The sequence below is a fragment of the Bos indicus genome, chromosome 6 (genome assembly GCF_029378745.1).
Source record: "Bos indicus isolate NIAB-ARS_2022 breed Sahiwal x Tharparkar chromosome 6, NIAB-ARS_B.indTharparkar_mat_pri_1.0, whole genome shotgun sequence".
Lineage (NCBI taxonomy): Eukaryota > Metazoa > Chordata > Mammalia > Artiodactyla > Bovidae > Bos > Bos indicus.
In genome coordinates this window covers 86,971,134-86,984,413 of record NC_091765.1, presented here as the reverse complement: position 1 = coordinate 86,984,413, position 13,280 = coordinate 86,971,134, and the positions used below count along the sequence as shown (strand labels likewise).

Sequence of the window (13,280 nt, the reverse complement as noted above, 5' to 3'; positions counted from 1 at the left end):
TCCTATTTGGAACCAGTCTGTTGTTCCATTTCCAGTTCTAACTGTAGCTTCCTGACCTGCATACAGATTTCTCAAGAGGCAGATCAGGTGGTCTGGTATTCCCATCTCTTTCAGAATTTTCCAGTTTACTGTGATCCACACAGTCAAAGGCTTTGGCATAGTCAATAAAGCAGAAATAGATGTTTTTCTGGAACTCTCTTGCTTTTTCCATGATCCAGCGGATGTTGGCAATTTGATCTCTGGTTCCTCTGCCTTTTCTAAAACCAGCTTGAGCATCAGAAAGTTCACGGTTCACATATTGCTGAAGCCTGGCTTGGAGAATTTTGAGCATTACTTTACTAGCGTGTGAGATGAGTGCAATTGTGCAGCAGTTTGAGCATTCTTTGGCATTGCCTTTCTTTGGGATTGGAATGAAAACTGACCATTTCCAGTCCTGTGGCCACTGCTGAGTTTTCCAAACTTGCTGGCATATTGCTTGCAGCACTTTCACAGCATCATCTTTCAGGATTTGGAATAGCTCAACTGGAATTCCATCACCTCCACTAGCTTTGTTCGTAGTGATGCTTTCTAAGGCCCACTTGACTTCACATTCCAGGATGTCTGGCTCTAGGTCAGTGACCACACCATCGTGATTATCTGGGTTGTGAAGATCTTTTATGTACAGTTCTTCTGTGTATTCTTGCCATCTCTTCTTAATATCTTCTGCTTCTGTTAGGTCCATACCATTTCTGTCCTTTATCGAGCCCATCTTTGCATGAAATGTTCCTTTGGTATCTCTGATTTTCTTGAAGAGATCCCTAGTCTTTCCCATTCTGTTGTTTTTCCTCTATTTCCTTGCATTGACCACTGAAGAAGACTTTCTTATCTCTTTTTGCTATTCTTTGGAACTCTGCATTCAGATGCTTATATCTTTCCTTATCTCCTTTGTTTTTGGCTTCTCTTCTTTTCACAGCTATTTGTAAGGCCTCCCCAGACAGCCATTTTGCTTTTTTACATTTCTTTTCCATGGAGATGGTCTTGATCCCTGTCTCCTGTACAATGTCACAAACCTCATTTCATAGTTCATCAGGGACTCTATCAGATCTAGGCCCTTAAATCTATTTCTCACTTCCACTGTATAATCATAAGGGATTTGATTTAGGTCATACCTGAATGGTCTAGTGGTTTTCCCTACTTTCTTCAATTTAAGTCTGAATTTGGCAATGAGGAGTTCATGGTCTGAGCCAGGGGACTGGAATGCAAAAGTAGGAAGTCAAGAAACACTTGGAGTAACAGGCAAATTTGGCCTTGGAGTACGGAATGAAGCAGGGCAAAGGCTAATAGAGTTTTGCCAAGAGAACGCACTGGTCATAACAAACACCCTCTTCCAACAACACAAGAGAAGACTCTACACATGGACATCACCAGATGGTCAACACCAAAATCAGATTGATTATATTCTTTGCAGCCAAAGATGGAGAAGCTCTATACAGTCAGCAAAAACAAGACCAGGAGCTGACTGTAGCTCAGATCATGAATTCCTTATTGCCAAATTTAGACTTAAATTGAAGAAAGTAAGGAAAACCACCAGACCATTCAGGTATGACCTAAATCAAATCCCTTATGATTATACAGTGGAAGTGAGAAATAGATTTAAGGGACTAGATCTGATCAGAGTACCTGATGAACTATGGACGGAGGTTTGTGACATTGTACAGGAGACAGGGATCAAGACCATCTCCATGGAAAAGAAATGTAAAAAAGCAAAATGGCTGTCTGGGGAGGCCTTACAAATAGCTGTGAAAAGAAGAGAAGCCAAAAACAAAGGAGATAAGGAAAGATATAAGCATCTGAATGCAGAGTTCCAAAGAATAGCAAGGAGAGATAAGAAAGCCTTCCTCAGCAATCAATGCAAGGAACTGGAGGGAAACAACAGAATGGGAAAGGCTAGAGATCTCTTCAAGAAAATCAGAGATACCAAAGGAACATTTCATGCAAAGATGGGCTCGATAAAGGACAGAAATGGTATGGACCTAACAGAAGCAGAAGATATTAAGAAGAGGTGGTGAGAATACACAGAAGAACTGTACATAAAAGATCTTCACGACCCAGATAATCACGATGGTGTGATCACTGACCTAGAGCCAGACATCCTGGAATGTGAAGTCAAGTGGGCCTTAGGAAGCATCACTATGAACAAAGCTATTTGAGGTGAAATAGCTCCAGTTGAGCTATTTGAAATCCTGAAAGATGATGCTGTGAAAGTGCTGCACTCAATATGCCAGCAAGTTTGGAAAACTCAGCAGTGGCCACAGGACTGGAAATGGTCAGTTTTCATTCCAATCCCAAAGAAAGGCAATGCCAAAGAATGCTCAAACTGCTGCACAATTGCACTCATCTCACACGCTAGTAAAGTAATGCTCAAAATTCTCCAAGCCAGGCTTCAGCAATATGTGAACCGTGAACTTTCTGATGCTCAAGCTGGTTTTAGAAAAGGCAGAGGAACCAGAGATCAAATTGCCAACATCCGCTGGATCATGGAAAAAGCAAGAGAGTTCCAGAAAAACATCTATTTCTGCTTTATTGACTATGCCAAAGCCTTTGACTGTGTGGATCACAATAAACTGTGGAAAATTCTGAAAGAGATGGGAATACCAGACCACCTGACCTGCATCTTGAGAAACCTATATGCAGGTCAGGAAGCAACAGTTAGAACTGGAAATGGAACAACAGACTGGTTCCAAATAGGAAAAGGAGTATCTCAAGGCTGCATATTGTTACCCTGCTTATTTAACTTATATGCAGAGTACATCATGAGAAACGCTGGACTAGAAGAAGCACAAGCTGGAATCAAGATTGCCAGGAGAAATATCAATAACCCTAGATATGCAGATGACACCACTCTTATGGCAGAAAGTGAAGAGGAACTAAAGAGCCTCTTGATGAAAGTGAAAGATGAGAGTGAAAAAGTTGGCCTAAAACTCAACATTCAGAAAAGTAAGATCATGGCATCTGGTCCCATCACTTCATGACATATAGATGGGGAAACATAGGAAACAGTGGCTGACTTTATTTTTGGGGGCTCCAACATTACTGCAGATGATGATTACAGCCATGAAATTAAAAGATGCTCACTCCTTAGAAGGAAAGTTATGACCAACCTAGATAGCATATTCAAAAGCAGAGACATCACTGTGCCAACAAAGTTTCGTCTAGTCAAGGCTATGGTTTTTCCATGGTCATGTATGGATGTGAGAGTTGGACTGTGAAGAAAGCTGAGCACCGAAGAATTGCTGCTTTTGAACTGTGGTGCTGGAGAAGACTCTTGAGAGTCCCTTGGACTGCAAGGAGATCCAACCAGTCCATCCTAAAGATCAGTCCTGGGTGTTCATTAGAAGGTCTGATGCTGAAACTCCAGTCCTTGGCCACCTCATGCGAAGAGTTGACTCATTGGAAAATACCGTGATGCTGGGAGGGATTGGGGGCAGGAGGAGAAGGAGACGACAGAGGATCAGATGGCTGGATGGCATCAGTGACTCGATGGACGTGAGTTTGAGTAAACTCAGGGAGTTGGTGATGTACAAGGAGGCCTGGTGTGCTGAGATTCATGGTCGCAAAGAGTCGCAAAGAGTAGGACAGGATTGAAGGACTGAACTGACTGACTGACTGAGAGGGAAAATTTCTCCACCCTACAGTGGTATAAATTTACCATGCCTGTTAGGTTTCTGTTCAGCATAACAATAAGCTTAATTAACCTTGCCTGCCTACACCCTGGGGGTTCTGTAGTAAAGAACCTTCCTGCCAATGCAGGAGATTAGGTTCCATCCCTGTGTCAGGAAGATCACTGGGAGAAGGAAATGGCAATCCACTCCAGTATTCTTGCCTGGAAAATCCTATGCACAGAAGGAGCCTCATAGGCTACAGTCCATGGGGTTGCAAAAGAGTCAATCATGACTTAGTCACTATACAACAAAGCACAAATAACAAACGCATATTGAATTTTTGAATGCCTACATAGGTTCCATGTCCTCTTATAGATGACTCATGTCTGTTGTTTAGTCACTGACTAGCTGGGGACAAATGCAGTGTAGAAACGCCCAGAATTTATTTTTAATCATGATAAAGACCTAATAAACAGGCTACTCCCCAGTCTAGAAGTTCCCAAGAAACTGTTCACAGAAACCATAAATGGAATGGTGAATCCATTCTCAAAACAAAAGGGAGGGGGGAGGTGGGCAGAATCAAAATGTGATTCCATAGTGAACTCTAGGATGGAAACAAAAATCATTTTTTGTAAATTCCCTATGTTACTTCATAATTGTAGTACTTTATGTATATTACTTTTGTTTATCCCCATAGTAATAAATAGCAGGATTCTAGAAATGAGAAAGGCCTGAATATTTGTCACTGGTATAGCAAGGAAGTCAGGGAAGCTTCTAGGTTTTTGTTCTGCTTTTGTTCTGGTTGCATCCTGCTGCTTGCAGGATCTTAGTTCCCTGACCAGAGACAAAGCCCAGGCCCCCAGCAGCGGAAGCCAGGGAATTCCCACTGCTGCTACTGCTAAGTCACTTCAGTCTGGTCCGACTCTGTGCGACCCCATAGACGGCAACCCACCAGGCTCCTCCATCCATGGGATTTTCCAGGCAAGAGTACTGGAGTGGGGTGCCATTGCCTTCTCCGTCCCACTGCTGCTGCTGCTAAGTTGCTTCAGTCGTGTCCGACTCCGTCCGTCCCACTGCTAGGTATTATATATCCTACATCCAAACTTGAGGGGAAAATCATGAAATGGTAAGGGTTTTGGCAGCTACTGGAGAGAATAAAGCAAGGTGATTCTCTGAGACGTTCCAGGAGGAAAGTAGAGCTCAGTCCCATATGGATCGGATAAAGATATTTGGGGTTGAGCAGATGGAGAAGACTCTTCAGAGTCCCTTGGACTGCAAGGAGATCCAACCAGTTCATCCTAAAGGAAATCAGTCCTGAATGTTCATTGGAAGGACTAATGTTGAAGGTGAAACTCCAATACTTTGGCCACCTGACGCAAGAGCTGACTCATTTGAAAAGACCCTGATGCTGGGAAAGATTGAGGGTGGGAGGAGCAGGGGACGACAGAGGATAAGATGGTTGGATGGCATCACCAGCTCAATGGACCTGAGTTTGAGTAAACTCTGGGAGCTGGTGATGGACAGGGAGGCCTGGCATGCTGCAGTCCATGGAGTCGCAGACACGACTGGGTGGCTGAACTGAAGAAATCTTTAAATGTGTTTCTTCCTCCACCAAAACAAGATGAAACTAAAAAAAAAAAAATATAAAACAAAAACCAAAACCACTATAGTGCAGTGACTGAAATATTAAACACGGGAAACTCTGACATTAAGTTCATTATATCCTCCATAACCAATGGCTAACATAAGGAAGAGACTAAAAAAAAACTCTCGAATGTACTCCCTGATTTTTGTCCACAATGTCTTACGTGAAACTCTTGTAGTCAATTCAGTTTCGGAATTTTTCCAGTTTTGGAATTTAGGAAAGAAAAATAGTCACATATTATGTATATTATGTAACCGTTCCTCACCCTCCTGCAGAAGTGTTAAATACACTAACATTTTGCAGTGAAACATCAATTTGCACAGTGAAATAAAGACTGTTAACCTCATATCAGGTTCAGTTTGCAGTGAACTGAAGAAAGTACTTTTTCTGAGCTTTTCAGACTTGGGAATTACAGATAAAATACAGGGTATTAGAATACTCAACCAGGAACAAGTATGCTACCATCTTAACTCCTGCCGGAAATTTTTCTACTCCTTCAATGTAGGAATTCCTTTTCTCCTGCAGGAATGCTGGTATAACTAAAGAATGAGACAGGGTCTCCTGATAGCATACAGGTTTATTAAGAAAACTCTTTAACCAACTGAGAAAATGAGAATAATTTAGGCAGAAAATATTAAGTGGTTACACAACCCATGCATTTGTGTATACCCACCCAACAACTTCTGTAAAAGGATGTTTATCAACACAGTAAACTTGCTTATAAATTTCTCCTATCCACAACCCAAATCTCTCACATTGTAGGCAGATTCTTTACCATCTGAGCCACAAGGGAAGCCCAAGAATACGGGAGTGGATAACCTATCCCTTCTCCAGGGGATCTTCCCGATCCAGGAATTGAACTGGAGTCTCCTGCACTGCAGGGGGATTCTTTACTAGCTGAGCTACCAGGGAAGCCCTTTAATGGTCTACAATGAAGACAAAATATTAAGATAAAATCTTGGCTTAATGGAAAAGTCAACAATTATTTTGCTAACTATTCTCATAGTAATAGTATATTTAAACAAAATAAAAGCACTGGTCTCAAGATCAAGCATATTCAGGTTTTTTAACCCTAGTTCTCATCAGTGACTTTACAGTTTCTAAGCTTTAGCTTTCTAGTATAAAAAATATTGAGATACTAATTTCCAGGGTTGTTGTGAACATTACAAAAAATAAGGCCTAAAACTGTTCAACATATTTCATAGACCTTCAATATTTCTCTGGGAATGTACGCAATGTGGGAATACCTATAGCAAAAATGAACACTAATGCAAAGTCAGGATTCATGACCAAACATAACTATTTATTATTTTTAAATAAACATTTTCTTCCTTAAAACAAACAAAAAAAACCTAGAAATTAAATAGTTCCAATCCCATCACATACAAGTCTGTATACTTTATTTACATCTCTCAAAACATATTGTAGACTTTCTGACATTCAGTACCCTCTTATTTTTTTTTGCCACATCATGTGGCTTGCAGGATCTTAGTTCCCCCAACCCAGGGATCGAACCCAGGCCCAGGCAGTGAAAGCGCCAAGGCTTAACCACTTGACTGCCAGAGAATTCCCTCAGTATCCCCTCTTAAAACAAAAATGATGAAACAGTTTAAAGTTTGATCCACAGTAACTACAATTTGAGTAATCTTGGCACAATTTACAATACGCGCCCATATTGCATTTCATGTTTTAGACAGCTCCTTTAATATAGAGAAACTGTCCATCTCCATGAGAGCGGGCTCCCGCCTTACTCATTCTCGACAACACTTGCACAGTGTGTATGCTACCGCTTCCATTTATGGCTCTGGTAGTATTTTTCTGGTTTTGTCCTGTTTGATAGAAATAATTTTATTAAAACTTTAAGTGTTCTTATATTTATTGTATTTCATGATGCTGTTCCTAGGTAATTGTAAGTAATAATGTATAGGAAACATTCAAATAAAACAAAAGTTTTTCCCTACAAGATTAGTGCTCTTACCACCCTAGCAATGCATGTACAAAAATAACAAATACAATTTAGTGGCTGTAAAAAACTATTTCCCCTAAAAATAGTTATCTCTGCAGAACAATTCAGGGAGACAAGTGTTCCTAAAATGAAAATGTGCGAATCTATTTTACACCTTGCACAATTAAGTAAACAAAAATTAAAACGTGCAAACCTGTAAGAAACAACCACACATAAAAGATTTATAACAGACACTAAATATTAATACAATTTTAAATGTATATCACTAATAATATCAGTTTCAGTGACATAGTTTAAAGAAAGTTGTCAACCAAAACAAACCAAAAATGCTCCTTTAAGTTTTACTGTCCAACACTTCAGCCACAACCTATCTAGTGACAGCAATCACTTTAGAATCACCAATAGTGAGGACCTATATAATCAATCTGTTTTGTTTTTTGTCCATGTGAGTGTGTGTTGCAAGATGGGGAGGGAAGAAGATAGGGAAAGTCAACAGCCATAAGGAAAGAATTTACCTCCAAAGAGAAGGAGATGACAAGTAAACACACAGTTTGGAAAGGCCAGTGTTTTCACTATCTTTGAGGATTTAATCCAAATTTTTCTATTGTGTAGTATTATATGCAGAAAATGTGTCACACTTGCAAAACTGAGAGTATTCAGTATTTTAATCTGTATTTTCTCTTTTGTCAAAATTTAAGTATGGCAGACACAGAAACACAGTTTTATAGCTTCAAAATGATTTTTTCTCTATGATTAGCCCATTAGGAGAGCCTCAAAAATTCAAACTGTCTGCAATCAGAATTGTTATTATAGAATAAAATCATTTTCCATTAAATCATGAAATAACTTTACCTCTAAACAGTTTTCTCATACACCATTACACTGATAGCTGAACAACAATAATTCCTATGTGAAACTGAATACTACGACAATATGCTGATATTTAAATCATTTTAGGAGTGGTTCTTAAAGTATAGATCTAAAATAGTGTTTCTAGGAATTGGTATATTTTTTAATGTCCCTGATATGTTTGAAAATAAGCTTTCCTCTTGGTATGCAGTGATATTTTCAAATATACTTCTTGATTGTATCTTTTAAAAAGACAATAAAATGTTAAAGTTATAAACGACATGAAATGATTATACAGTTTGAAATTTTTTACTACGATACACAGACTTAAATTCAGCATAATTAATATATAAAATGTGTTCCAATTTCTCCAGCCTTGAAATTTAAATTGTTCATTTGCATGAAAGTAAGTTTTTTTTAAAAAAGGATAGAGGTAAAGGTTGTTATTTTCTTAAGTTACTTCTATCTTAAATATTGGATCCTTTTTTTTTAAAGTTATTATATTTAAGTGTAAGATAATTAAACTAAATTTTTAAAAATAAAATAAAATGTATACATCCAAATGCTATTGCCTACCTCAAAGTAGTGACATGAAGAAATTATGTTTTTTATTAAATGATGTTACAAATCAATACTCAAAACATTCTCTTCTGCAATTCAGATCCTATGGCATATTTTTTTTTTTTTTTGCATATTCTTTTGAACTTCCTTAATAGTTTAGTTCTAAGAAAAGAGCCAAAGCAGAGTCATTTTGGTAAATGAGATAGGTCATATTAAGCTTCCAGAAAAGTTTTTGGTGCAACTAAAATGATGAAATGGATTTTCTTGTATAGTCACACAACAACTCTCAAGGCATCTCTGAAAGTGATTATACCTCTACAGTGTAGCTGGAATAAGTAGTGCTCCCAAGAAACCACCCTGAAGATCAACTCTCACTTGGCTGTTTAAGGTGTGGCATATTTATTTTAAAAGGCAGTCCTACAGACTAACAATTATATCTCCCATATCTTACTATTTCAGTGGTTATCAAAACCTCTCTCAGAGAGGGTGAAGACAAAGGTATAAAAGAAATCTGTTACTGTGCTCTTTTCCCCTAAGCAAGGAAAATACTATACATAAAATGGAGTATGGTGATTACATGTAAAATATAAATATGCGCATTATCTGTAATTCCTGAAGAGATTGTAGTGCTTTCTTTCCTGATAAGCCAGGCAGTAACTCAGTCTGAGACATATTTATTATACTCTAAACATTTCTTCTCCCATCTAGTTTTATGCTGACCATTTAGCATTTACAAATAACAAGCAAAGGTAGGAAGAAACAGCTATCTAAAATCTTTCAATTTAAGGTAAACTGACCTCCAAAGCCTCTACCACCTAACACATACTTACTGTTTTACTAATGCCATGGTTTTTGTGGGAAACAGAATAATCAAGCCAGCAAATAAAAGCCAGTAGCACCACCTACAGCTAATGAAAAGATTTTCACTCTTTCTGTTACTAATTTCTTTCCACCACCATTACTTCATCATTTAAAAGAATTCCTAAAACTTGCTTTATATCAACATTTAACCAAAGCATTGCGACAGTAACACTATGTAAACTTATTACTTTATATTTCATGCTTTCATCCGCATATGAGAAAACCAACTTCTGCTTTGTATCTCTGTAAAAAAGGTGGGACAGAGTGGGGGGAATCATTATCCTGGTTATTTGTAAATTAAGAGACTTGGAAAGAATCCAATAGACATTTGTAAGCAAACTCTGTTGTAAAACAAGATGTGATCCTTATTTTATAAAGGGCAACTTACTAATGCTCATGGGAACCAACTGAATCAAAGCAACTTTTTAAGAAATCAGTTATTTCGCACACGCTCTGGTGTTTCCCTACATGCAGCCATGTTAACACCATGTACACTGCCAGGCCTCTCCCTGGGAGAATGTCTCTACTTTGTTACCATATATACACATACATATGTCCTTACTTCCCAATACCTTTTTTTCAAGGAATACTCAGAAGCAGGCACCTGAGATTCTGGCACAGTGACAAGAAACTCCTATCTACCTAGAGTGGAAAAGTCAGTCCTGCTACTAAACATTAATTTATAATAACATTTGTACAGTACTATGTAAGGCTTAAATGAGAAAAATGAATGTTTCACTTTTCTCTCCACACCTGGCTACCGCAACCCCTTTATTATTAGGTTGATACGAAGTCAAATGCAGTATGGAAGACAATTTGAATAATCATGTGCTTCATTTTCCTAAATGGATAGGGCCCAAATCACTGGATGTCAAATTTTACTTCTGAATCAACCCATAGTGGCTGATGTTGTATATTCGGATACTAAAATATTTGTTTTAAGGACGTCAGCAGTTCTCACTGCAGTTTACAAATAGGTGTTACCAATGAATGTCCAATGTATTTGCCTCTGTCAGTTTCTCCTGTTAATTCCATGTTGGTACGTGGAGAATGATTGCTAGAAATGAAATGGGAGAAAAAGTTCCTAGTGATCATATTGCAATGGCATTAAATTGTATCACTATTCGATTTGTTAATGGCAAAACCAAACTGATTTCATTTTACATTCTTTTCTATTAAGTGTTTTTAGTCTATATAATTTCAGAGCAAGATTTCTAGTCTACAAGGGAAAAGGTATATATTTCGAACTGAAGGAAAGAGTTTTACCAGAACTGACAAAATTAAAACTGAAAGTCTAAGAGGATAATTTGCAAGAATAAAACTGAAGTGAAAAATGTTAATATTTACTTCAAAAACTAAGTTTCTGAATTTTTTACTTATGGGAATAGTTCACTAGAAAGTCATGGCAAAAAAAGGTAAAAGTTAGTAAGTACTCATTTAACACTTTCATTATCTGATATCACTGCAAAGAAAGACCTCCTTTCACAGTGGAAAAATCAGAAGTCAGAACGCTTGGGCCTACAACAAGCAAAGAAGGTACTGTATCATTTTAAAATGATAAAACACCAGCTCCATTCACTGAATGGAAATGCTGTAAAGTGATCAATTTTCCCACAGAGTCCTTAAATTCCATGTGCATGCCTACATCTAAAGTTAGTTATTTATTTTTAACTTCACATGGAAGTTGATTCCTAAAAGGAAGTCTCTAAGACTTTGTTTACAAGACATTGATTAAAATCTTCATGCCATTCTAGTCAAGCGTTCTGAGAAAGGTCTTTCTTGAACTTGACTTCCCATACTCAATCCCATCTATAACGCCCCATTCAAACTAACCCCACCCTCGTCCCCCACAACCACACACTCCAGTCCTCTTCAAAGCAGAAGGGGATTTTGCAGACTTATGGCTCATTTGGCAATTGCTAAGAAACCTCACAGTTCAGCATCACCTCTGAAGATCGCAAACCTATATATAACCTGAATTTTTACATCTACAGTGCAGTTAAAGTGTAGAAAGAAGCCAAAATGTAACAGCTATTACATTTCAACATCTTCAAGTTTCAATATCACAGATATCAAGAGATGGAAAAGACTTGCTTATAGAACTCTAAGCATCCATTGAACAGAATTACTATCAATATCAAAAATAATTAAGAAATACTAATTTTTTATGCCCTACACGCACACCTTTACAAATTGTGTTTCTCTAATGTAGTAAAAGTTGGAGATCATCAATTTAGGTAAACTATGGCTTTTATCAATATTTTAAAACATGCATCAGTAAGTGCCCTGGGTAGAAATCCTAATATTGTTTCAAGCCCTGTTCAATTCTATGTCTGTGCTTTGCACCTCAGAAGTGAGCCTGCCAAGGCACTTAAAAACGTCTTTTGGGGACTTCAAAAATTAGCCACAATTTACACAGGGAGAACAGCCATCCATGAGCAGTCTAATCAGTAAGCATTTTCTTTCAACATATAATATTAATAAAAATTCTCCAAGTTAAAAAAAATACTATATTCCACTAAGACAAAATTTACCCCTATCAAATGTATAGACAGTGGTTCTTGGCTTCCTCTAGCAATAGTATATGGTTTCATTTATTCAGATTAAAGAAAAAGGAACCCAAACAAGCCCTCCAAGAGTAGATAAAAACAACCAAGATAAAAATAAAATACAACAAAATTCAAATACACTCAACACAGCTTGATTTGAGGAATAATTTGCATAGGTCCCCATCCTTTTATCTGTCCTTCGAGGTGAGTTTTTCAATCAGTTCCTGGAGTGGTGCAAGTTCTCTTCTATCAATAAGGTTGAATTCCTATGTGCCGAGAAAGGCAGAAGAAACAGCAAGAACATATTATTTACATCTCATTCCAAAATAGATTTCCATTAACATTTGTTGGAAATTAGCTTTTAAAGTAAATGCAAGTCAAATCTTAAAAAAAAAAAAAAAAAGTTTTTTCCCCCCCTATTCTCTACCTCTTGCATCTTGAGCAAATCACTTAACCACTTCTGGGATTTTACATTTCTACTAATATTAGGATAAATTATCTCAAGATTCTGGAGAAGAGAATGGTAATGCACTCCAGTATTCTTGCCTGGAGAATTCCATGGACAGAGAAGCCTGGCCGGCTACAGTTCGTGGAGTTGCAAAGAGTTGGACACGACTGAGCGACTAACACACACACACACACACACACACACACACATATCTCATAAGATTACTATGGGGACTAAATGTGATACTGTGTGTGAACCACTTCATGTAATCCCTGGCAGAAAGTAAACAATAAATGAGACTTGCTGCTCCCTGTTAGGATGAATAACTGGGACACCATTTAGATATATCCAATCAAGCAGGGACCAAAAAAATTCTCAGGAAAATTACAGCATTATATGAAGAATAAAAGATTTAGTTTATGTTATTAACTAACATATCTGCAAGCTACATAGGATATGGTATGAGAATGACATGAATAATGTGGAGTCCACAAATGATAAGTAATAAAATCCTATAAAGAACAAATAAGAAAGCCTGGATTCAATTTGTGCTTCTTTAGAAGTTCTATCACTGTCATTCTGAAATTCAATTCTGAATAGCTTTCCTCTATAAAAATAGTTTATAAATTATAAGGTTAAAACATAAAGGTTGTCAGTATTTCTGATCTTCTGCCACAATGGGGCATTCTGAGCTCTCAATTTCACTCGTTTATTGGCACTCACCATGTGCCAAAAGTAAGAACTGAGAAGAAACATTAAG

The 13,280-nt window shown here is 37.6% G+C and overlaps 1 protein-coding gene across 2 annotated transcripts in view; it reads right to left on the bottom strand.

Annotated features, from left to right (window-relative positions):
- Nucleotides 1-6,568: 6,568 nt before the first annotated feature.
- The window catches only part of MOB1B (MOB kinase activator 1B), a 93,349-nt gene continuing 86,637 nt past the window's right edge, over nt 6,569-13,280 (bottom strand). For both annotated transcript variants that reach the window (XM_070790926.1, XM_019962891.2), the window contains exon 6: nt 6,569-12,338. In XM_070790926.1, coding sequence (XP_070647027.1) covers nt 12,261-12,338 — 78 coding nt within the window. In that variant the 3' untranslated portion in view covers nt 6,569-12,260. The remainder of the gene's footprint in view (nt 12,339-13,280) is intronic.